Source organism: Pholcus phalangioides, unplaced genomic scaffold (assembly GCF_987345545.1).
Source record: "Pholcus phalangioides strain wild (caught in Gottingen) unplaced genomic scaffold, Ppha-v1.0 ptg000002l_1, whole genome shotgun sequence".
NCBI lineage: Eukaryota > Metazoa > Arthropoda > Arachnida > Araneae > Pholcidae > Pholcus > Pholcus phalangioides.
Genome location: NW_028301595.1, coordinates 8,441,275 through 8,468,402, shown reverse-complemented (window position 1 = coordinate 8,468,402; position 27,128 = coordinate 8,441,275). Strand labels below are relative to the sequence as shown.

General features: G+C 38.8%; 1 protein-coding gene across 1 annotated transcript; it reads left to right on the top strand.

Annotated features, from left to right (window-relative positions):
* LOC149089339 (putative methyltransferase DDB_G0268948) lies at positions 1-27,128 on the top strand. Its single transcript, XM_089238045.1, has 6 exons — positions 1-168; positions 2,750-2,910; positions 16,875-17,091; positions 17,882-17,979; positions 18,331-18,468; positions 26,899-27,128. Exons 1-6 carry the CDS (start codon positions 58-60, stop codon positions 26,990-26,992), a joined length of 819 nt encoding a protein of 272 aa, XP_089094171.1. The 5' UTR covers positions 1-57; the 3' UTR covers positions 26,993-27,128.

Below are 27,128 nucleotides of genomic sequence, written 5' to 3'. Positions count from 1 at the left end.
GCATGCACAGTCTTTGTTTCCCTTACAACATTCGTGTGCTGTATTCAGCCTGAAGAAATGTCTTTGTCCGAATTCGAGGATGAGAAACAGGCCAAAGCCTACAGCGATTACAGGCCGGATCCACCGTTGCAACTGATTGGTCTGATAATGGATTTCTTGAGGGAAAAAGTAAGGCTGATTTTCATAACGTCTTAACTTATATTGACGTCACGACTTTCAAAATACGAATGGTTATTAACCTGGCAATTTAACGCCCGCCGCCTGACAGTCGCGCGGTTAGGGAACGAACTAGTCTCTCACAGTGCGGGTCTGGAGTCGGGAATAGATGTGTGTACTAACAAATTCTCTGGACGGAACATGTTGATCCCTTGGGAATGTATGAAGATCCCGCTATTATTTATTTAAAAAAAAACATCTCAACGGCATTAACGAGATATTCCGTTTTTTTTAAAGTCTGTTATTTTAACGCCTTAAAATAGATAGATAACAACCACTCGCAAATCCCCGGACTGATGCAAAGAAGCAAATAACTTCAGTTATCCCTTAACCTACAGGGACGAGATATCTCTGCCTTATGTAGATGGAAGAAATGCGTTGAAGCATTCTCTTCCATCTTTCCAGGCTCTTCATTTGGTAACCGTGTAAAAGAGAACATTGTTTTATATACAATATGGAAAGGGAGAAACAATGAAGACCGTGCTCTTCAGAAATCTTATTTTTTGTCTCTGAAATCTTTTTCCCTTCATTTTCAATGTATTAATAATATGTAGCACTTATTTCTTATATTTGTAGCTGCTAGTCGAACTGCCCATCATCCAGATTTGTTGTCAAAAGCGTGCACGTAAAGAGGTTAACAATGGCAAACAAGCCCAGATATTTTATGTAAAGTTGATTTCTCAATGTAACACACAATAGAAATCTCCTTTATTTTGCACCTGCTGAAAGTCGGAATAAAGCCTACTTCATTAAACAAAATATAGCATCTCGGGGGACGTTGGGAATCATTGGTTTAAAATGTGTGCGTCAAAACGAACAGCATTTATTGGGATACCCCATACATTGTTTATTTTAATGTGATGCAAATGTGTAAGTTTTACTCGTGTATGTTTTCATGTTTCACGTAAAACTTGAGTTGTTATTTTTCCTTGTGCTGAATATTACTTTTCCCCTCACGAAGTGTTGACTTGCCTCCGAAATTCCGATATTATGCCGATTCGCAATTTCGGAAATAACGGCATTGCAAAAGGCACAACAGGTAGCAGCACCGTTATCAAAAACCTAACTTCCTGAAATAACAATCTTCTTGTATAATCCTCTTCCTTCAGCTATAGTACCAAGCACATCTTTACTGAAAAATAAAGTGCAGGGTAGTTATAAATAAACTGATATCTACTCAGACGTACGTAGTGCCCACTCTGATGGAGGTATTTTGATGAAACGTGGTTAACACTATACAATATATATGTGGGAGGGGGGGGAATGGGAGAAAGATAGATCCAATAAAAACATAATTCAATTTCTGACCACCAGGTGAAAAAGTGGCATTTTTTTATCGTACTTATTCCCCCCCCCCCCCCATGATCCAAATAATGTATAAATCGAAATCGAGTTTCAATGAAATACGCCCACCACAACGGGCGCTACGTGAGTCGGAGTAATGCCAGTTTAATTTTAGCGTCACGGACCGTTCTTAGAAGCTACCTGAATTTTAAAAAGTTCTATTGCATTCTTACCCAGAATTCCCACTTACTTCGATGCATCCTAAAGGTGGATTCACATCTACGGACACTCACTGTTTCGTGTCAGACCAGCACCTCCTAGAGATACGAGGCCCCCGCACGGGTTGCTAAGTTCATCTGTAACGTCATTAGGACTACCAAGCAAGTTTGCACACATTTTGGACCACAGCATCCTATTTCGTTTCTTCTTATTTTAGCGTAGAATCTTCCTGGTTGGCTCACAAATACCGCATGGTGATAGGATATGGGTCATAGAAATAGACAATTCTGAGCCGGAGAGATCATTTCTTTTCCGCACAACGATGACGATGGCACGAGCAGGGAATTTTTTTCCCTGAATATTCTGAGGGAAAATGGACTACTTGCTCACGTCGCGAGCAGCGTGCGGAGGCCTTCTATCTGTAGGATGTGATGGTCTGACGCGGCTTAGATTGTTTGCCTTCGCCCGCGTAACCACGACACAGTAGATATGAATACGTTCATTGGTTTTATGTTGCAGAATGTGTTTGCCGTATCTGACCAACACCAACTATAGCAGAAGGTCTCAGCGCGAAGCTCGTGACGTCACTGAAGAAGGCCATCTCACCTATAGCCATTGCATATGGTATGCCTACGCATGCGCCGCCTTTACCCTTTTTTTTCCCTAGTATATCCATCGGCTATAGGTGAGATGGCATTCTTCAGTGACGTCACGAGCTTCGTGTGGAGGCCTTCTTCTACAGGTGGAGGTTGGTCTGACACGACACGTGTCTTTAGATATTAATCCACCTTAAATGCCATGTCATGTTGATGTGCAAAAGACTGCAATAATAACAATGAGAAAGTGCTAAATTTTGAGAAAAAACAGATTACACAATAATCTGTACCCATCGGGAAATTTTTTCACGGATAATAATCAAGCTTCGAGCTTCATGCAGCTTTAGCTAAGCTTCAAATAAGAATATTGCAGTTTACCTAATGCTTAAATTCAATTGAAGTTCTATGTTTTTATAATTGTTTTCTATCTGCAGCTGGTTCCACCATATTTCCATGCGATCGACGTAGCCTGTGGCAGCGGTCAAAGCAGTTATGTACTCGCTCCGTACTTCGAACACGTCACTGCATTCGACGCCAGCGAGGCTCAGATTGCCGAAGCTAAGACAAACCGCGCCAAACCTAATATACGATACCTGTAAGATCGATCATTCATGTTGTAAATTTAAATTAAGTGCAATCCAAAGTTTTCCAGCAAATTCTAGCTGTCGCTACGGTGGTCGAGTGGTCATGTGGTGACAGACTACTACTACTACTACTACTAAACCACACATGTACCTCGTCCATATTCCTCTGCGGAACCTCTAACGAATTGGTACATGCGGGAATGTGTGTAGACGTGTAGTGAAACCTAACGTAAAGTTTGTTTCTGTGTAATGCTTGTTTTGTGTAATGCTTATTATGGTGACAGACTCGCATCGCAAGGATCCGGGTTCGAAATCGACCATCACCATAGTGGTTGTTGGTCGTGCTTGTTGAGGGTGCAGTGCTTCAATCTGCTATCAATTTTTCTAACTATGAGTGAAGTGTAATGTGTTATATCGAACCACTGGAAGAATATATATATAATTATCTAGATTAACCCAGGCTCCTAGTGGTCCAATATACATTTAGAATAAAACGATGACTCATGAAAGAAAGAATCAGTTAAATTTCATTAGCATTAATATTTAATCAAATGAACATATGAAAAGAACGAGTTATATTTACACAAAATAAAAGTCAATTAGAAAAATCCATTCCCACGATATCAAATTCTGCATAATACATAAACAAAATACTGTATGTTCAATTATAATAATTTTAACTTGATGTTGGAATATCTCTCTTTTAATCACTCTTTATGCCTAATTTCGCCATCTGCCCCCGGTTAATTCCTCCTAATTTAGGTTTTAACTAAACGTCTATAATTTACTAAAATTGTGGTAAGATTTTCTTTCCTACCTTTTCCTCCATCCCTTTCATCACGGATGATCGCCGCTCCTGATGCTAATACATTTTTCTCAACTTGATTTCTAGTTTGCACTAATCAATCTGCTTTAATTTTTCAAAGATTCCAAAAAGTAAAGTTTTGAGGGGTACCAACCCCCCTATTTCTAATTGGTAGTCCGGCTTCAAAGAAAGATCCTTCCATTGGGTGATGAGGATTACGTAGGTACAAAATAGTATTAAAATTGACATCATTGGTCAAGGTTCACCCCCTACGATCTTTCGAAGCATATGGGAGGAAGATGTTTTCTGTGGGGGGGGGGGGGGGGGGGAGTTGTACAAAAAAAAAAAAGAAGGAAAAGAAAAGTGGAGAGGAAGCAAGAAAGTCAGAAATAAAGTCAATTGCCTGCAGGTGGCAATACAATGGTCAATAGGCTTCAGTATATAGGGGAGAGAGAGAGAGAAAAGAATACGAAGCGGCTATTACGCAAACTTTGAAGGGGCCCTTTAAGTAAGTGGCCATAAAATTAAGGAGTGTTGATGAAGGCGAAAGAGCATGTTTTTTACAATTTAAATGGCTCAAGTCCCCTTTTCCCTTTTCTCTTATTATTATATTATATTGGGCTGGAAATTGGACCTCTCCCGCTTCATCTGATAGCGATGGCTATTGACGCCATAGCAATGATTGAATAATTGTATTATTGTGTAGGCCTGTTGCTGTCTGTGGCGAGACTTTTTAACGGGGAGATTCACGCCTCTAAGTTGGGAACCACAGAAACCCCACTTCAGCCGACCGATTAAATTCAGCCAATCACCACTATGGCGACGGTGGGGTTCGAACCCCACCGTCGCCATAGTGGTGACTGACTGAATTTAATTTTCTGCGGTTTTAACTTCAAGGCTTGAATACGAGCCGGTCTTCCATTTCTTTCCGCAGAGAGCAGGCAGACCTACAACCTGGTACTTAAATAGCATGAAAATTCAGGTATTCAAATTATTGCCTTCACTCCAAAATATTGAAAACAGATGACTGCACGGGTAGAACACGAAATCAAGCCCAACTCTGACAACATGAATACGTTAGAGGTATGCATGTACATACACACAGGCAACACATGCCGGCATGTAACCGATTCGTTAGAAATCCCGCTGAGGAATGTGTAGGAGGTGCATGTACGGTTCAGTAGTAGTAGTAGGGTTTGCAATCCAGCTTTTCCAACTTCGAGGCACGGATGTGAGCCGGTCTCCCATTTAAAAAAGTCTCTTCACAGGGAGAAGGCAGACCTTCAACATTAAATAGAAATTCAAGCATCTTGACTGCAAATATGAGAGGTGAATGGCAGTATCAACACAGCATTAATAGGTTATAGCCTGGTATCGAGAGCTTTGACGTTGGAAACCCCTAGTCTAGGAAACAGCTATTCCGAAGCACTGAACGGTCGCACATCAACACTCCAGCGCTTCGCGATGCTTCTGACAGAGCTCGATGACACTCCTAGGAGCCTCGACGCACACTTTTAAAACTAATTCGTTAGGGCCACACATATGCACCGTTGCAAATTCCGTTGAGGTAAATGGGTACGAGTTATATGTAGGGTTAAGTAGTAGTATTTGCAATAGACTACAAACTTATAGGTCTCAATCCGCACAGGCCACCAGAGAATATACAATGAGAAATGAAACCAAATTGTGTTCTTGGATTCCTTAAAAAAGTTCGGACTAATTCTGTGCTCAGATGGCAAAATGTTAAAAGACAATTTTTCAAAATTTCATGACGGCAAATTTGTGATATATACATTTCCAATATACATTTAGAATAAAACGATGACTCATGAAAGAAAGAATCAGTTAAATTTCATTAGCATTAATATTTAATCAAATGAACATATGAAAAGAACGAGTTATATTTACACAAAATAAAAGTCAATTAGAAAAATCCATTCCCACGATATCAAATTCTGCATAATACATAAACAAAATACTGTATGTTCAATTATAATAATTTTAACTTGATGTTGGAATATCTCTCTTTTAATCACTCTTTATGCCTAATTTCGCCATCTGCCCCCGGTTAATTCCTCCTAATTTAGGTTTTAACTAAACGTCTATAATTTACTAAAATTGTGGTAAGATTTTCTTTCCTACCTTTTCCTCCATCCCTTTCATCACGGATGATCGCCGCTCCTGATGCTAATACATTTTTCTCAACTTGATTTCTAGTTTGCACTAATCAATCTGCTTTAATTTTTCAAAGATTCCAAAAAGTAAAGTTTTGAGGGGTACCAACCCCCCTATTTCTAATTGGTAGTCCGGCTTCAAAGAAAGATCCTTCCATTGGGTGATGAGGATTACGTAGGTACAAAATAGTATTAAAATTGACATCATTGGTCAAGGTTCACCCCCTACGATCTTTCGAAGCATATGGGAGGAAGATGTTTTCTGTGGGGGGGGGGGGGGGAGTTGTACAAAAAAAAAAAAAGAAGGAAAAGAAAAGTGGAGAGGAAGCAAGAAAGTCAGAAATAAAGTCAATTGCCTGCAGGTGGCAATACAATGGTCAATAGGCTTCAGTATATAGGGGAGAGAGAGAGAGAAAAGAATACGAAGCGGCTATTACGCAAACTTTGAAGGGGCCCTTTAAGTAAGTGGCCATAAAATTAAGGAGTGTTGATGAAGGCGAAAGAGCATGTTTTTTACAATTTAAATGGCTCAAGTCCCCTTTTCCCTTTTCTCTTATTATTATATTATATTGGGCTGGAAATTGGACCTCTCCCGCTTCATCTGATAGCGATGGCTATTGACGCCATAGCAATGCACATCCATCTTGCGGAAAAAGAAAAAAAAAAAACGAAAAAAAAAGAAAAAGAAAATATAAGTCGGGAGATTACAATACTGGCAATAAAATTATGTTTGCTCTTCAAAACATGAATGAAAATCTGATATGTACAAATGTACATCACTTGACACAAAGGTAAGCAATGTAGGAATGCATTGAAAAGAATACTCGTGCCTAGATATACATATGCGAAAAGAAAAAAATATATATAAGTAATATAAAAATTAGAAGTGAATATACATTATGTGTTGTAGATATATACATGTGCTTCGATATTGTCGTAAGTGAATTGTAGAAAGATAATATAAGCAGAAATAAAATAATATACAAAAGAGCTTTGCAAAAATCGCTGAGCATGAAATACACAGAAGCTTTTAAAAAATTTCATGAATTCATAACGTAGATTACGTATCATCCCTTTCGATGATTTATCGGAAGTACTTTTTTTTTCTCGGAATAGCGAAGATACATATAATTTCTTCGTATAACGTCACAAAAATATATCAATAATACGTTTAGACACAGCAACAAGAAAATCACTGTTGCATTTATCACTGAAATAAATGTAACATTAAGTGTCGCAGAACATGTTTCCCTGAAAATGCTGCGCATTGATTCGAGATAAGTTACAGCACATTCATTACTCTGAACTTCAACGTACTTGTTCAGTGCCTCGAGAGTTATTAGTTCGAAAGTGTAAATTTTCAAAATCCAGCTGTACAGGAAACAAATTGGCTTGTCGTGGCTCAATCCGCACTAGACCCAATTTCAGGAATCAGTCCTCATGATGTTCAGCGTGGGTTGCACTTTGCAGCGAATGTGTATCGTAGAGAGCGTCGAATGTGTTTGTTCTTTTCACATGTCAGTCACTGAATAGAGGACGACGCTGGAGTACTGTCGAAGCGAAAATTATTAAACGAAATTACTACGAAATGAATTATTCGACCGTTCGTTCGTGTTCAGACGTGCAGTCAGTCCCGAACACTATTTGTTACACAGACGACTGAGGACAACCAAAGTGCGACACCGGCGATGCATCTCGTTCCGTAGGCGTATCCAAGAGAAATTGCACGTAAACAATTTCAGTGTATGGTGTCTGGAAACGGCAGTTCAATGTGAAGTTTTGAACACATTAGTGAAGTTAGCAAATTTCTTTGCTTGAAGATATCACTGCCACATTACTCGGTGAACCATCGCATCAACGAGTCTGAGTGATCGATGTCGTTGTCTGCTGAAAAGGAATTTGCATCGTTCGAAGGGAAAGTTTGAAACAGTTGATAACTGTCTCCTCGAAGCAGAGATAATTGAAATTTGTGAGCGGTGTCCTGAGAGTACGGGCACATTTCACTTATGAATTATGAACGTTGAAGGAATATAAAAACATAGTATATAAACCATTTGGCAGAGAAAGAAAAAATCTTACCACAGTGTGATCATTTATAATCATTCCCAAATTAAACTTGTTTAAATGCTCAATATAAATATTATAACTCTGAGGGATTATAGATTCCAACATCAAATTATACTACACTAATACGCAGTATGTTGTATTCTTAACACAAAATTGCATATATGCTATATGTGGATATTTACATGAAAGTACTTGCATGCATAAGTGTACAACATTAATACTTTTGTTCCTCATGCACATTTTTAACATTTTGACAAAAATTTTTTTTTTTTCTTTTTGTTCACTTCCATTTTTTTCTTCTTTCGTAATTTCATTTTTTTTTCTTAATTTCATTTTTTTCATCCTTATTTTGTTTTTGTCTTTTTTGTATACTTTCATATCCCTTTTTTTTCTCTATACTTTCATCTTTTTTCTATACGTTCAATTTTCCTTTTATAATTTCATTTTTTTTTCTTTCATCTTTTTTTTTCATAGTCTCTTTTTTTCTCACACTTTCATAATAACTTTTTTTTCATAATTCCATTATAACTCTACTTTGTTTTCAAGGTTTTAACAATTTTTTTTCTCAAATATAATAGTGCGAAATTGATTACGCATAGAAATGAACAATGTAAATGCATCCATTAAACATATAGTTTTCAATATAAACATAATTTGACAGTCATTGTTGCTGAATGCTTCATCTGCTTCTTCAGAAATAGAGATATGTACATATATGAATTTTTTTTTTTTTTTTTTTAAATAAGGTGGGACTTGATCAAACTTGCAGTGCTCTTCAATGTCTACCTCAAATTTAATTTGTGAAGGAGGGATAGTGAGTTTGAAGAAAAATTTTGCATGAAAAAAAAAAGAAAATTGGAAACAAATAAGCGTTCACCGTCCAATGAGGGGCCCTTCTCACTGAACAATCAACAGCATATTTGTATCCACGACGGAATTCCAGTAATAAAAAAAAACTTATCACTGAATACGATTATAAAATTCGATGAATTAATTTTCGAATAATCGTTATAGAAATTTAAAAAAAAAATTTATATTTTCAAGTCCCATATTATTTATGTATTTACATACACAACACTTGATTAATATGTTCCAAAAGTGAAAGTGTTAATTTGTGCCGGCCGGTTAGAGCGCAAATTGTATCGATGACCAACGGAACGCTGAGGCAATAAATTACGGGACATATTATCCAGAGCAGGGGGTGCATCACTTGCTGTACTTGTGGAAGGCCTTTGGGCTTGACATCCTTGAATAGAAGATTGTGGTATTACAACGGCAGGGTTATCTGTGTTTCGAGAAGGCTCCTCGGAATAGTGCCCAGGGCTACTGCTGGGTGGGTTCCCCACCGAACGTGCGGCACTAGGAGAAATACATTGAAGCCATTGAAGGTCAGACAATTCATCGAAACTAGCGTGTGGCCTTTGTTGTGCAATGGAGTCTGCCGGATTTCTACTATTCCTGTTTTCCCTAATAGTACTGTGCATATAATCCAATTCTTGACGTCTTTCTTTGAATGGGATCAACCTGTTTGCATGTACTTTAATAGGTTTTGCTTTTGGATTTCTTGTATCAATTATTGTAAAATTTACAGGATTGTGAACTGTGAGAATTCTGTAGGGACCGACGAAATTTCTTCGCTTAGGAAGCGAAGCGTGTCTATCAGCGTCGGGTTGATGCAAGAATACTAATTGACCTGGGTGAAAATTCCTATCTTTCGCGAATTTTCGTTGGTAATTTTCCTGCCTCTCTGCTGATGTAATTAGACTTTCACGCACTTTATTGAATGTGTACTGCAGTTGTGTTGTTTTTTGTGTGACAAAATCAGAATATGAGGCACGTGTATGTGGAGTTGTCTGATTAAGAATGTCTGTTGGAAGTGTGGGGTCGTAGGAAAGATGTAAATATGCTGGCTTTTCCTGTGTTGCTTGATGAATAGTTGAATTATAAATTAATTCATAGTAATTAATGTATGCATCCCAATCAGTTGTTCCTAGTGCAAATATAGAGAGGGACTTCTTCAAGTTAGAATTTATCCTTTCACTTTGACCATTGGATTGTGGGCACATCGCCGTTGTTTGCAATTTCGTTACCCCTAGGCGACTACAAAGTGTTTTAAAAAGGTCACTCACAAAATTTGAACCTTTGTCTGATAATAATTTCTCAGGAAATCCAAAAGTGCAAGCAAAGTCAAGGAATTTCTCTGCTGTTGTTTTTGATGTTTGGTCGGGAACTGCGTACAGTTTCACAAATTTTGTGAAATGATCAATGAACGTAAGTATGTAGCAGTTTCCACGTGAGGTGTTAGGCAATCTTCCGACAAAATCGCAAGAGACATATTCCATTGGTCGAGATGGAATAAAATGACGTTGCAATGGAACAGGTGGTACTCTACGAGGAGATCGGAAAGATATGCAATGTGTGCAAGATTCTACGTAATGTTTTGTATCTGTGTATAAATTATCCCAGAAATACTTCTCTTTAATGGCGTGGTATGTTTTTAAGTGTCCAAAGTGTGTCAAGTGGTTGGCTGCAAGAATGTGTGGCTTGAACTTGTTAGGTATAACTATTTGTAGTATGATCTTCTGACCCCCTGAGCGAGTGATAATCCCTTTGTGCATAAGAAGACCATTCGATAGGACATACTTAATCCTGAGCTTTGAGTGTTGAGTGTTATCGTCTTCTAATGTAGAGATTATGGTTGACAATTTAGGATCTTCGCGCTGAGCCAACTTTATCTCCTCTATGGAGGGTAAAGTGAACTGTACTGTATTCACATGAAAGTCGCGTGAAAAAATATCGGCGACTTGGTTTTCCGAAGATTTGATTAATTCAAAATCATAATTAAATTCTGAGAGAAATGCAAACCATCGAGTGACTCTGCTTCCTGGTGAATCCCATTTCGATAATTTGGTCAAAGCAGCATTATCACACCTAATAGTGAAATGTCTACCACACAAATAGTACTTGAATGCTTTTACAGATTCCACAATGGCCATTAATTCTTTTTCCATAATAGTGTATCGAATTTGTGTGGGATTTAACTTCTTGGAAAAATATGCAATTGGATGTATGACATTAGAATTGTCTATTCTCTGCCCAATCATTGCACCTAATGCAACGTCACTGCTGTCAGTAGAAAGGATAAATTCCTTGTTGAAATCCGGATGAATCAAAATTGGAGGTTGCGAAAGTTTTTGTTTTAGAATGTCAAAAGCATTCTGGGCCTCTTGAGTCCAATGAAATTTCCTACTCTTTCTAGTGAGGTTAGTAATAGGTGCCGTAATATCTGAAAAATTTTGTATGAAACGCCTGTAATACCCAACCAGCCCAATAAAACGGCGTATTTTCCGTACGGTGTTGGGAACTGGAAAGTCTTGTATCTTTCTAATGTTTGTCTCAATGGGGCGAATGCCTGAACTGTTCAAAGTATGACCTAGGAATTCGATCTGAGGAACAAGAAATGAACATTTAGCTGGATTAAGTGTCAAACCAAAATAGCGGAACCTCTCGAATAGTTTTCTCAATTTGTAGAGCATTTGTGAGACATTGTCGGCACCCAAGCAAAAATCATCAATATAGTTGGCAATTTTCAAATCCGAAAGAGGAGCTAAAAGTTGATTTGAAAGATTGGAAAATGTTTCCGGACTAGCATTCAAGCCTTGAGGCATAGTTTTGTAACGGAACGAGCCAAATGGAGAGCTAAATGTTGTCATGTCACGATCCTCAGGTTTCAAAGGAATCTGCCAAAAAGATGATGATAGATCAAGGGAGCAAAAAAGATTAGATCCCCGTAGCATTTCCAGTAAGTGATGAATGATTGATAGAGGATATCTTGGATATTTTAAGTGAGCGTTCAATTTTCTATAGTCTACTACCAATCGCCATTTCTGTTGCTTCGGGTCTCCTGAAGGATTTTTCTTCTTTATCATGATCAAAGGGAAGCTTATGTGACTGTCTGATTTTTCAATCAAATTTGCTTGTTCTAATTCGTTTAACTGACATTTTAATTCGTCTCTCAAAGCGTAGGGAACATTGTAGGGACGAGTAGATGGTAGTTTTGATGAATCTACTTGTAAAATAGGAGTGATTTTATCTGTACAACCTATGGTGTATAAGCGTTTACTAAATATATCACCAAATTCGAAAAGTAATTTCAATAGCTTCGAACGAGTTGGAAAGTCTAAGTGGCTCAGCTCAAAATCATTTTCCGACAATTCCTGCCTGCGTAACTGTTTGATTTCCTCCATGTCTCTGATTACTACGTCATTCGTGATTGTACCTACACGAGTGTTTTTGTTTAGAGCCACTTTTCGTGCGGTCAAGTTCGAAAGCATAATGGGGATCGTTTTATCTTTAGAGATGGAGCACACAGCTCTATGTACTTCTATAGCATCGTTTTGTAGTGTAGGTGTCAACATTATATCATCCCCTTCACTAGCCAAAATGTCAGTTTTCAAATACACTACCCTGGATTCGTGTGGCAAAAGTGTGATTTTCGTTGCTAGTCGGGCGTACTCTGTGGATAATGTGTTACAAGTTGGAGAATTTGCGTCTCGTATTTTAATTTTCGTATTACCAGCTTCTAATATATCATTATCGAGGTTGAGTGTGAATTTGTGGGCCTTCAAAAGGTCATAGCCAATTATTGCTTGGTATTGTGTAGCCAAATCATTTCTGACTATAAAAAATGAATGAATAATGCATTTATTTCCCAAAGTGAGAGGGATTTTGAATGACCCCAAAATATCTAGTGGCTCTCCTGAAATAGATTTAACTCTGACATCAGTGTTAGCTTTTTTTATCCGTGCGTCATTTCTGATTTTCTGAAAAACAGAATACTGAAGTAATGAGACTGAGGCGCCAGAATCAATCAAACTGGTTGTTTGGCAACCAGCAAATTTGACATCAGCAACAGGAAGGTAGAAGTCATTTTCTTGTGAATCCAGAATCTGTGTGTTTATCGTTTTAACTTGTGTAATACATGTATCTTGTTGCGGCTCTGTAGAAGTTGAAGTGGTATTCATGTTGGGGGAACGGACTCTAGCCGCGGAAGTACCGGAATGAGATGTGTTGTTGTTCTCAAATCTTACTGCTCTGCCTCTATTGCTTCTTCGAGGATGTGGTGAATGATTGCGTGTATTAAAACGTCCTCGATTAGAATGAAATGTCTGATGAAAATTTTGAGTGCGTGGTGCGTGTGAACGTTGGTTGAAACGGTGCTCAGGATTATAAGCATAGCATTCTGAAGTTGTATGATTGTTTCGACCACAGTTTTCACAAAAATTCTGAGCATAATGAGGGTATCTATGACCTTCAAAATCATTGAGTGGAAATCTGTGTGAAATTGTTTCGTTGCAGCAAGTGTCTCCACCGCAACCTGCGGTCCACGCCTGTGTGTGAGTATGTTGCTGTGGGGGTTCAGAGAATGCTTGAATTGTGGAGGGGTTATTTTCAAAACGAAATTGCGCACTGTTTTCGTGCCTTGGCACGGAGTGCAGTTGAAGATTTTCCACCTGCTTTTGTAGTGCAGCAAGTGTGTTGTGAGTCAGTTTTGTGTGCGTTTCTAGTAAGCTCCTGATTTCTTTATCTTTGCTGTTTTCTACATTGCAAATGGTTTCGTGTTGGGTTGTTGATTCATTAACTTGTAAAGTTTCAATGAAATTCACAGCATCTTGAAACGATTGAGGGTCTTTCACTAAAATAGAACTTTTGTATTTTGGTAGGAGGCCTTCCAAGAATTTGGCTAGTCGTGTTTGTTCGTAGAGTGATTTCACTTCGGGTTTACTGATATCGGCATTGCCGAAAAATTGTTGTGTATTTGTGGAAACACGAGCAGCATAGATTTTGACCCCTTCGTCGGAGGACATGCGACAATTCGAGAAAAGTTGCTGCCGTGTAGCAAGGCTTGTTTTGGTGGAGAAAAAATCCAAAAATTTCTGTTTGTGTTTTCATAATTCTGCTCATTTTCCAAATCAACATTGTTAATGATCTGCGTCAACGCATCTCCCCTAACTCTGGATTTTAGCAACAATAATTTCTCTGATTCAGTACAATTTGCGGTTTTTGCGATTGCCTCTAACGTATCAACAAAATATCGGGGAGTGACAGCGGATACGTTGTCAAAATGGGGAATTAATGCCTGGCACCCCGCTAACTTATTAAAATTGCTAGGATCTTCAGCCATAGTGCAATATATTCAAAAGATTTCACAAAATTATAAAATCAAAATTCAATGAAAGTAAATGTAGAAATTCCCAAAACACAAAAGTTTCTATACAATAATAAATTTCAACACCAACTTAATGTTTCTTTTTTTCCTTTTAAATTATCATTATGACCATATCAATTTGAACATTCTCTCAAGAGTCATCATTTGTTCATGTTTTGACATTTTTATCTGAAGGTAATAAAAGGGTAAATTTATGAATTAAGAACAGTATTACAAAAATAAAATTTGGAATAATACTGTAAGGGAATGGTCACGGTACCATTGTTATATCGAACCACTGGAAGAATATATATATAATTATCTAGATTAACCCAGGCTCCTAGTGGTCCAATATACATTTAGAATAAAACGATGACTCATGAAAGAAAGAATCAGTTAAATTTCATTAGCATTAATATTTAATCAAATGAACATATGAAAAGAACGAGTTATATTTACACAAAATAAAAGTCAATTAGAAAAATCCATTCCCACGATATCAAATTCTGCATAATACATAAACAAAATACTGTATGTTCAATTATAATAATTTTAACTTGATGTTGGAATATCTCTCTTTTAATCACTCTTTATGCCTAATTTCGCCATCTGCCCCCGGTTAATTCCTCCTAATTTAGGTTTTAACTAAACGTCTATAATTTACTAAAATTGTGGTAAGATTTTCTTTCCTACCTTTTCCTCCATCCCTTTCATCACGGATGATCGCCGCTCCTGATGCTAATACATTTTTCTCAACTTGATTTCTAGTTTGCACTAATCAATCTGCTTTAATTTTTCAAAGATTCCAAAAAGTAAAGTTTTGAGGGGTACCAACCCCCCTATTTCTAATTGGTAGTCCGGCTTCAAAGAAAGATCCTTCCATTGGGTGATGAGGATTACGTAGGTACAAAATAGTATTAAAATTGACATCATTGGTCAAGGTTCACCCCCTACGATCTTTCGAAGCATATGGGAGGAAGATGTTTTCTGTGGGGGGGGGGGGGGGAGTTGTACAAAAAAAAAAAAGAAGGAAAAGAAAAGTGGAGAGGAAGCAAGAAAGTCAGAAATAAAGTCAATTGCCTGCAGGTGGCAATACAATGGTCAATAGGCTTCAGTATATAGGGGAGAGAGAGAGAGAAAAGAATACGAAGCGGCTATTACGCAAACTTTGAAGGGGCCCTTTAAGTAAGTGGCCATAAAATTAAGGAGTGTTGATGAAGGCGAAAGAGCATGTTTTTTACAATTTAAATGGCTCAAGTCCCCTTTTCCCTTTTCTCTTATTATTATATTATATTGGGCTGGAAATTGGACCTCTCCCGCTTCATCTGATAGCGATGGCTATTGACGCCATAGCAATGATTGAATAATTGTATTATTGTGTAGGCCTGTTGCTGTCTGTGGCGAGACTTTTTAACGGGGAGATTCACGCCTCTAAGTTGGGAACCACAGAAACCCCACTTCAGCCGACCGATTAAATTCAGCCGATCACCACTATGGCGACGGTGGGGTTCGAACCCCACCGTCGCCATAGTGGTGACTGACTGAATTTAATTTTCTGCGGTTTTAACTTCAAGGCTTGAATACGAGCCGGTCTTCCATTTCTTTCCGCAGAGAGCAGGCAGACCTACAACCTGGTACTTAAATAGCATGAAAATTCAGGTATTCAAATTATTGCCTTCACTCCAAAATATTGAAAACAGATGACTGCACGGGTAGAACACGAAATCAAGCCCAACTCTGACAACATGAATACGTTAGAGGTATGCATGTACATACACACAGGCAACACATGCCGGCATGTAACCGATTCGTTAGAAATCCCGCTGAGGAATGTGTAGGAGGTGCATGTACGGTTCAGTAGTAGTAGTAGGGTTTGCAATCCAGCTTTTCCAACTTCGAGGCACGGATGTGAGCCGGTCTCCCATTTAAAAAAGTCTCTTCACAGGGAGAAGGCAGACCTTCAACATTAAATAGAAATTCAAGCATCTTGACTGCAAATATGAGAGGTGAATGGCAGTATCAACACAGCATTAATAGGTTATAGCCTGGTATCGAGAGCTTTGACGTTGGAAACCCCTAGTCTAGGAAACAGCTATTCCGAAGCACTGAACGGTCGCACATCAACACTCCAGCGCTTCGCGATGCTTCTGACAGAGCTCGATGACACTCCTAGGAGCCTCGACGCACACTTTTAAAACTAATTCGTTAGGGCCACACATATGCACCGTTGCAAATTCCGTTGAGGTAAATGGGTACGAGTTATATGTAGGGTTAAGTAGTAGTATTTGCAATAGACTACAAACTTATAGGTCTCAATCCGCACAGGCCACCAGAGAATATACAATGAGAAATGAAACCAAATTGTGTTCTTGGATTCCTTAAAAAAGTTCGGACTAATTCTGTGCTCAGATGGCAAAATGTTAAAAGACAATTTTTCAAAATTTCATGACGGCAAATTTGTGAACATTATTTTGCCAAAATGGGATCTCGCGACCTTTTGAATTGTAACAATTTGCCTCCGTTGTTTTCCCATAAAATGAAAGAAAAAGATAAAAATTTTCCCCTTTTCCGAAATTTCGACGAATGAGACTCCCAAGAGTTAACAACTCGATTTTTTGGGAAAAGTGACATGACATTTTGCCTTTCTGAGCACAGAATTTTAGAATTGGTTCTGTTTCATTATTGTATTACCTAAAAAAATGTGGGTTTTCTATAATCTAGGGTTGCGCAAGCTGACCATTTACAAGCCGCAGATAATAGTGTTGATCTGATAACCGCTGGTACTTGCCTACACTGGCTGAACATCGACGGCTTCTTCAAAGAAGTCCAAAGGGTGCTGGTCGACGATGGCGTGCTGGCCGTTTACGCGAGCAAAAACATCTATCCAATCTGTGGGCGCAAAGAGACCGACAAGTTACTCCGAGAGCTCACTGACAAGGTAAATAAGGAAACAAAATGGAATCTCCTCTCTGTTATAAAATTTAGAAAAGTATAGATACACACACTTTATCACTACAACTTAACCGTACATGCAATCGCCTTGTACACACGCCGCACACCAAACTCCGGTCATACTATCATGTATCAATTTTCAACCGACAGATTTGGAAGAAGGCGCAATCTATCGGTGGTCACCTCTCAAGTTCGTCGGAAAAGAATTTGTGTTCTTCACCCAGGACCGAACCTACAACCTCACGAAAAGCTCGAAGACGAGCATCTTACCACGATGACAGTATTTCGTTTTATACCGGTGATGCCACCCGTATTTGGACTGAAAATGGCGAGTTATTGAATTTTTGTAGTATGTAGCTGCAGCTGTCCTGTCAGTGGTGACTGTGAAAGTTTCTGTTGGCGACGATAGAGCCCATAGCTGAAATCCACGATTTATTTGAATACTTTTTCTAATTGGAAATATGATCAACGGTTCAAAATTGACAGGCTCTACAGATACTTAATTTTTGTAACATGTATACGTAAGATGAATAGAATTTTCGTTAATTAAAATTGAGAGAAAAAAAATTGATGATATTCGTCCACACCTCAACCGTGTTATGCTTTCATATTATATTTTTTCGTTTGTGTTCGTTGTTTCTAGAATATGACGTGGAAAAATGGAATTCACTGTTTAAATTCTCTAATCATCATGCATATGTTGGCATCATCATCTCATGTGCATATGTTTTGACGTATGTAATGTATTTTTAAATTTGCTTATACATTTAATTTAGATTCTTTACGAAGACTTGCAGCCTTACCGTTCGAAACAAGTTGACCTCGTGATAGAAAATTACAAAAGCATCTCTTTCCCTTTCCGAGAAATTCAAAGGTAATTACCGATATCTTTTTCTACAGACAATAACTATTTCTATACTGAATGTTCAAATTGAAAATAGATCACTTAAATCCACGTGGATATGTCGCTGCTTTGCTTGGCGGTTCTCCCATTGCCAACGTCGTTTCCGACTAAATAATCGTGTTTCGACGCAAGGTTCCATTACGAAAGTTATTACCTTGACGTGTACGACCATTCCTACGAGTTTATCGGCGGAGTTCCAGATCATTGTGTATACATATAAAAACTTAAATTATTCTCGCGGTTTATTGGTTAATATGGCGTTTATAGAAAACACGAAATCTCACTCAGAATGTTCTATTTTTTACATTAAATATCATTTAGGGTGGAATCAGTGAAACAGAAGATAACATCCAGGGTAAGTGCAGCTGCCGGTTACATAAGATCGATGTCAACCTTCCAGAACTTTAAAAAGAAGGATCCGAAGCGTGCCGAAGATTTATTGGAAACGTACACGCAGAAGTAAAATTTTGTTTCTATATAAAGGCCGGGAGATTACACTATAAGAGTTTTTTTATAAAACGTGAAAAATTCAACTAATGAGCTTATGGGTTTCATTCGCTCGAATGTAAGCTATGAGCTATATTTGTTAGATTCTTCAAGTTTTATAAGAGGTATTTTATCAAACTCTTATAGTGTATTCCCCGGCTTTACGCACACGATTGGATAATCGTTCTCTGGCTATAAACAGGTCTTAGTTAGTGAACTATTTTCATTTTCATCAGATACACTATAGAAATTATTTTTTGTGCCGTGTCTAAATTGAAACCGTTTTATATAAAAAAATATATTTATTCACACATTTCTTTCGTTGATCATGAATGTTTAGAGCATTTATAACTGGAAATTCTTATAAAGCTTAGCATATTTTGCGAGCACGATTGGGAAATTTATTTTCAAAACGAAACATTTTTCCGCAGTTACTAAATTCATAGCACAAATACAAACACAAAGACCACAACAGGTAAATTTCCTTACGGGGTGGCTGCAAAAGATGCCCATAAAAAATATGGATGTCAAATATAACCAAAATACAGCAACCCAAATAAAGCATGTATAACGACAGAAAAAACGAATAATTGATAATATATAAATGCTGTCCTCCCGATAAAAATTTATTATGTTTGTCTTATTCTCCAAGTGCTTATAAAGCTTCTAGATTTATCCCAATTGTGTTTATAGTACTTCTTTTCAAACGTACCAGTTGTCATGACCCCGGAAGTAAGTAAAGAAATACAAACCGTTTTTTCTCTGGAAAGGGCTGCTTTCACAAAAGTAGAAAATACCCAACAGGTGGCATTCGGGAGTTGTTTCTTGATCAATATTCAATGGAGTTATTTACATTTTAATTTTGAGAAATGCTCTGTTTTGAAAGAACGTTAATGGAAATGCTTTGATAAAAATTGGAGTTGGTTAAAAGTTCGAAAAACAAGAAATTTCTACCGCACCTAATAATTCTAGAAAGTTTCACCTAGCCAAGGAAAGTACCCTTAGTAATATTACTCTCTCGTTATTAGTAGCACCAAGTCCTGCGGTCGAAGGCTATAGGTCTGTAGCCTTAGCAAAAACCACACGACGGACATTAAGATGGTTGGCACCACCCCTTCGAATCAGACCCCCCCATTGGCACTCGACTCGGGATTTATTTCTGTTTCGCCCTGCCAAGTATCTCACTAGGCAGGACTGCAGCGTCTGATTTACGGATTTTCCTGCATGTCCTTAGTTCTGGGAAAGGGGTGTTGTTGATGCATTGCTACTCTCTCTCTCTCTCTCTCGTGAGTAACATGAGAAACACGATCATTCCACAGTGGAACCTCCCAGCCTCCTCTGTGATGGGACCAAAAAGGACAATATAAATCATCCAAAATCCATTGGCAATAAAATTTCACGAGAACTTTTTATTGTACAAAAAAAAACCGTACACAAAACATAACGCAGTATCAAACAATGGCGGAAAAAAAACAAGACTTTGTAATAATTATCATCACATCATGATATATACAGTAAAAACCTCCTCTTAACGAACACCCCCTCCCCTTAGATATGCGGTCACCTTTCTTTTACAGACCGAATTTCTTTTGTCCCGCCGGTGAGAGAGGTTTTACTGTAACTAAGTACAAAAACCATATACTTCGTGATACATATATTATGTTGACACGCACGAACATAGATAAAATCAGTAGGGTTGTCAGGAGTCCCGTATTTTTCAAAGAAATCCAAGTGTCCCGGAAAATGTTTGGCCTGTATTTAATTTTTTTCAGGTAGGATCAATGATATTAAAATTTTAAAAATCATTTAAAAACATCCTGTATAGAATTTTGAGACCCTCCACGATATGGTGGGTCTGAACCAGGGCAGTCCAGTGTCATGAGGGCTCCGAGGCCAAGTGATGTTTCAGTCCCACAGGGTGAAAGTATCTACCTATCAGTTCTTACTCTCTAAAATCACAACATTAGATCCATGGCCCCCTTGGGCTAGGATCTTTGCCGGCACCAATATAGTTAATTTATAGTATGGAAAAAAAAACCTATCCCACATGCACCCCCGGGCGAGAGCTGTGCCAGCTGCACCCTTGTCGGGGAAACTGGTTGAACTCGTTGAATGTAAGGTTAGCAGCCATCCTTCTTTTGGAGGACGTGTCCTCCTTTTCGATCACTTTTCGAGCGTCCTTCTACGTTTCGGAGAAAATTCGACCTTTGTCTCCCCTTTTCAAGTTTTTTTTCCAGAATTACTTTTATTTTTTTTGCTAATGAATTTTTTCCCCCACTTTGAAACATGTTTCTTCATTGAAGTGTTCATATGAGTGTTTTTCCCCCACACGCGGATTCATCCATAGCCGTCGAAATTCCCAGAACTTCCTTCTGTTTCTGCGTTCTTTAGCAGTTTTGTTTTACAATTGGGGAAAATTATTATTGTGGCTGGTTTTAGTGATCATAAGTGGCGCCATCTATTGTGAAAAATAGGATTAGTGGAGTCACTAAAGGTGAGCGCGCAGGCGTTTTTCTTTCTCAGTTTTCGAATCTGCTACCCCTAGTTGAATAGGAGTTTACACTGTTTGATTGGTATAAATGGTTCTGCCTTCCATCTATGCTCAGAATTATAGGTGACTACTGCAGTGATCAGGTCAAGGAGTAGAATTTTTCATACAGTGCGGCTCCTTCTAAGCAAAACTCACAAACTGAACTGGATGAAAAATTCAGTTCTTTTGTTAGCACATATGGAACCATCCAAAACGAAGAACGAGGGGAGGAAACAGAGGACAAATTAGGGTTTTGAAAACTGCGATTTGAAAACTAAGGAGGACTCCTATATATATATATATATATGCTCTCACTCTTACTTTCAGTCACTTTTTTCAATTTCCACAACAGATGACGCCACAATTCCGACAAATAAAACCAACCCAACAATAGTTTTTTTTAAAACTCTCAAACAGAACCACTAAAAAAAACCAGAAAAAATTCTTTGACCTTCGGCGACTATTGGTCAATTTGTGTGGGTACAAAACTCTGATGTACCCACACAAATCAAAGAGGAAATATAGGCGATTAACTCATATCAATGAGGTAATATAGGCGATGTTTCAAACCGGGAGAAAAAAAATTCCCGATGAAAATATGATGATTCTGGAAACCTAAAGAGGTCAAATTTTCCGGAACGTAGGAGGACGCTTGAATTGACATCAAAAAGAAGGGCATGCCCTCCTCAAACAGGACATCCATAGGTGGAGATGACCTTGGAAGTCTGGGGGGGGGGGCAAGGTCATTATTGCTGACGGGGGTGGCACGATGATGATGATGTCAATTCATATACACACATGTACATTAGATCTGCCCACTCCGCGTTTGATGCTGGGGGCAATGCCCCCCCCCCCCCGTATCTCCGCCCATGAGGACGTCTGGTGACCCTAGGACAAATAAGGTGTAAATTTCCACTGCTTGATTCATACTGTTTGTGCTGCCCTCTAGTCTTAAAATTGAAGACGACTCAACCGGTGATGATAACATAGGGATGGAGAAGCAGAAATTATCCTTCAGTATGGCTCCCTACGTGTGAAGCCCACAAACTGAACTGAAAAGCAAGTTCAGCTCTTTCTTCGGGGCACAAGGAAACGTCCAAAACAAAGAACCTAGGAGAAAGCAGACGACAGCAGAAACTTTTCGTTCTGTACAGTTCCTCACGAGCGAAGCCCATGAACTGAACTCAATGGCAAGTTCAGTTCTTTCTTCAGGCATAAGGAGACATCTAAAAACAAAGAACCTATCGTCCGATCATATTTTTGATATTTAGAAATCAGTCTGCAGACTCACCAACTCATCGCTAGATGGCGGTACACACATTAACAGGTTTCACATAAAGTGACCATAAGCCCAGTATTTACCGGGACAGTCCCGGTTTTTTCGGTTTTTTTGGCCATCCCGTTTTTTTTTTGTTTTTTTTACGAAAATGTCCCGGTTTTTCACGTATTTTCAATGAAGCCAACTTGACTATTTATTCTTCAAATCAACGATTAAAATTATCTTTCTAACTCAGAAATCGCATTACCATAACTGCGACTACAAACAAGAATATTCATCTCAAACATTTAATGTTTTTCTCTTCTTTTAAATTCACTGAAATTTGAAATGGCGCTTGTATTCCGCGATTGGCGACTTATCGTATTTTAGCGTGGGTTGGCAACTTTGCTTACTTTTTGGCATCATTTTTGGCGATAATTGGCAACGTCCCGTATTTCGAAGCTCAATTTCCTGTATTTTTCCTAAGGAAATATGGTCAGCCTTGTTTCACATATTCAATAATGAATAAATTTGTTCACAGCCATTGTGAGTCTGAGTTTAAATTTCTATCAACAGATAGCAGCAGCGGCATTTCGATTTATTTTTGATGAAATCACGTACGTGCAAATTAAACTCGAAACATTGCCTAAATAAAAAAAATCATGCGTGGGTGGGGGGTGTCCCCCATTTTTATATATTTTTAGATTGTGCGGGGGGGGGGGGAAGTAACTTCGAGTCGGTAACATTACATAGCAGAGGGTGACCAATAATAGTTACCGTGCCCGTACCAAACAAATGCGCCCGAAATTATTGAATTACACAAGTTTATTTTTTTTTCAATTTATTTTATTGGGGGCCCCTCTTTCTGCTCCGATTGACTATTAGGGTTTTCAAAGTACTGTGTTCACATGCGTATTTACGAAGGGGTTGAGGAGGGGGTTGTAAGCAGGCTATACCCCATAGCTTCCCAACTTTTGATGAAAGATGAACTGATTCTTTAAGAAATTTACACCAGGACCGTCGTCCTGGAACAACAAAACAAAATGGAGGTCGTCCATTTCACCTGTAGCCATTGGATATAGCAGTCCCACGCGTGAGAAAAATCTTAACCTTTTTTTGCAGTATATTCAATGACTGTAGGTGAGATGGACGATTTCAGTGGCGTCACGAGCTTCGAGCGGAGGCTTTCTGCTATAGAAGGTGCTGGTCGGCTGAAGTTGGTTTTCTGTGATTCCCAACTTCGCTGCGGAAATGCGAGCCGATATCCTAGTTAAAATGTCTCGGCTTAGAGAACAATAGGTCTACAACGTATATCATTTGATCATTACACTTGTCGCATAGTTAGAAAAATGGATGGAAGATAGCAGCACTACACATAATAAGCATTACACGGAAAGTGCATTACACATGCACACACATTCCAATATGTACCAATTCGTTATAGAAGCTTTGCAGAGGAATATGGACGAGGTGCGTGTCTAGTTTAGCAGTAGTATTAGTAATAGTGCAACCTCCCAGAACGGAGACTTCCGTTAGCGGACACTTACTAACGGACGCTTTTTTGAATTGTGTCGTCGTTACTCAACGCATCTTACTATATATTAACAGACACACACACTCCTCGTTAAGGTCTGGACACAGATATCCAATATTTTTAATGGCTTCTTACTCGGTGCGCCAAAAACCATGGGCGGAGATACGGGGGGCGTGGGGGGGGGGCATTGCTCCTCTGTCGTCAAAGATGGAGTCGACTGATCTAATGTATAAATGTATATATGAATTGACATAATCATCATCGTGCCCCCTCCCCAGCAAAAATGCCCGTGCCCCCCTTCCCAGACTTCCAAGTCTATCTCCACCTATGCCAAAAACGAGAAAAACCTTTCGATAATTTGTGGGCACTTGAAGTAACATCCCCCATTGATGAGTGCCCTAGAGAGCCACTTTAGTGAACTCTAGATGGTTCGCGGATCCAAGTGATCGGGAAATGTGTCCGGGCCGCTTAAGTGCTCTGGAACTGTGTCATGCATCACTTAAATAATCTGAGATTGTGCCGCGGGTAACTTAAGTGATGTAGAACCACACTGGGGTTAAGTGCTCTAAAACTACGTCACATGTCACTCAAGGTATCTCTAAATGTGTCACGGATCGCTTAAGTGTTCTGGAACTGTGTCCCGGGTCATTTAAGTGATCTGAAAATGTGCCACGGGCCGCTTAAATGCTCTGGAATTGTACCACGGGACACTTAGGCGATCTGTAAATGTGCCGCTTAGTTAATTTTTACAAAATTAGGTTTCAGGAGGGCAGGCCGCATCAGATAACCCCCCCAGGGCCATATCTGGTTCGCGGGCCAAGGGTCTTTATGCGATTTATCATTATATGGCTTAGAGGGTGGGTCGCAATGAATTTATTAAAGATAAATTTTGAGTTCATAGCCTTCAAATAACATTGAAATTAACAGAAATTGATTGTAATAATATGTAAATTGAGAGATATAGATGGCTTTTTTCTCAGCCAGAGATATCAAGGAAACAGTTATTTTTCAGGATATTATGCTGAGGTGAGCTCGGAAAGAAAAGTCATCACGTCTCCTCCGGGACTCGAACCGAGGCCCTCTTGCATACCGGGCAACCATCTACACCCCTGGAGACACATGAATCTGCCTTCCTAATTTCACGCACTGTGTCGTGAGGCGCTGAAGTAGAGGCATTAGTAGCCTCTCTAAGAGAGAGGCTACTCTCTAGTCTAGAGTCTACTCTAGTCTCTAGAGGCTCTCTAGTTAAGAGAGGCTACTACTGCCTCTACTTCAGCGCCTCACGACACAGTGCGTGAAATTAGGAAGGCAGATTCATGTGTCTCCAGTGGTGTAGATGGTAGCATGCTTGCTCGGTGTGCAAGAGGGCCTGGGTTCGAGTCCCGGCGGAGACGTGATGACTTTTCTTTCCGAGCTCACCTCAGCATAATATCCTGAAAAATAACTGTTTCCTCAATATGTAAATTCATTGTAAATTTTCAATTCAAAAAAAAATATATTTTTTTTCATTGAAAAATAAATTTTTGATCGTTTGAGGGGCCACGCGCCCCCTCTATGCCCCCCCCCGTTAGGCGCTAGAATTCAGAGAGGCTGAAATTTTGCTGACGGGGGGGGGGTCTGTGTTTTGCTGACTTTTGCTGAGAAGGGGGGGGGGGTCAAAAATGGCTGAAAATTTGCTTACGTAATACTTGAACAGCCCCTATGAGAAAAATCTCTTTCCTTTAAGGAACATTTAAAATTTTTCTATATATTCAATTTAGGCACTCAAATTTTTTTTCCTCAAACACTAAGGATATTTTTACATAATATCATTTAGGATTTTAATTGTTGGTTATTTAGTTCTCGAATTCTAACTTCACACAACAACATGCAACATTTTCAAAAATCACCAACATTTATACGAATTTTGTGGCATGAATTTTTTTTTTTAAATAATTTCAATTAAAAAAATCATCGTGTTAAAGTATGTAACACCATAGTGCTGAGAGGCATTTGAATGAGTGGCGTTCGAAAAATTTTCCCTACCCAACGAGAAACATAGCTTTGATTAAAGAGCGTTTTAGTGGAAAACGTTAGCATGTGTATATAATGCCTGCCAGCAGTTTATATTAAAATATTTTTAAAATGTTTCTCTAGTACAAGGTAGAACAAAAACATGAGCACAGACGTAGAAAAATGTATAGTATTTGAAAATTGGAAAATTTTCGTGCACCAACACACTTAAAAATGAGATTTTCCTTGTGACTATCACCTACATCCTCATTGATTATGGCGTTTCTTATATAATAAAGCCGGGTTTTCCTAGGAGCAGGTTTCCTGTGCCGCGCGCAACGTCACTCGCCCAGCGCGACACGTCGTCCACTCGCCAGTAAGAAAAACAAGTTTACTGTTTTCCTACAGAGCGCAATACGCCTCACGACAGCGCTTTACGTCGGGCATGATTGGCCGACTGCTTCTGGAGGAGTCAAATGCGTCGTGCGCCGCGCGGTTTTGCCGATATTCTCTTCACTTTTGTGTGTTTTCTTTCCCTTCCCTTCAAACCGGAGCTTGCAGACGATAGAGTAGCTGATGCCAAAGACTTTATATAGCCGCCCTGATCTGATGCGCCTCGCTAGGAAAACGCAAACGCGTAGCGTGATTATGTAACTCGTTTCTGTCGGCGCGAAATAGTCTAATTCGGTTCACGCTGCGCAACAAATCTATTCCCAGGAAAACCCGGCTTAAGGTTTTATAAACCCTCGAAAATGTTCTAGGTTTATACAAGCATGACAACAATGAAAAACACTTGCGCACATTGAGATTTGCATTAAAAACTTTAGAGCCTATTCTTTGCATCGAAAATTGTCGATTTTTGTTTTTTAAGTCCTTTTTTTTCTTTTTTCTCTTCGAGGTTTTAGTCTTTGTTGAACCTTTCACATGGAATGTTGCCTTGAAACTCGTATTTATTCACCTTGAGTGAAACAATCGTTATCAGCAAAATCTGTGTCAACTACTTTTAATTTTGTTGAAGATTTTATTGCGTGTCTAAACACATCGCACGGCAGTAGTTTTCAATTAATTATGTCTAAATCTTTTTTACAGCATTTTGGACATCATTGGATCACGATCTCGGAATCCGGAGATCGAATCGCTTCACTTCTTGAGAGAATATTTTGTCGTTTTGTGCAGAAAATAAAGTTGAATATAAAAAAATGTGTTGAAATTTATTGTTTTCATCACTGGATCAGTTTCACGGTCAATACTTATAGAGTGTGGGAGTAACGTGTAGAAACATTTTGGATTTTCTTTTTAATATACGGATCCGATTGAGA

Bases quoted from the DNA above. Each gene is read 5' to 3' on its own strand.
- LOC149089339 (XM_089238045.1), top strand. From the start codon at position 58: ATGTCTTTGTCCGAATTCGAGGATGAGAAACAGGCCAAAGCCTACAGC. The intron at 169-2,749 runs GTAAGGCTGATT...TTCTATCTGCAG, and splicing joins TGGATTTCTTGAGGGAAAAA to CTGGTTCCACCATATTTCCA. The intron at 18,469-26,898 runs GTAAAATTTTGT...TCTTTTTTACAG, and splicing joins TTGGAAACGTACACGCAGAA to CATTTTGGACATCATTGGAT.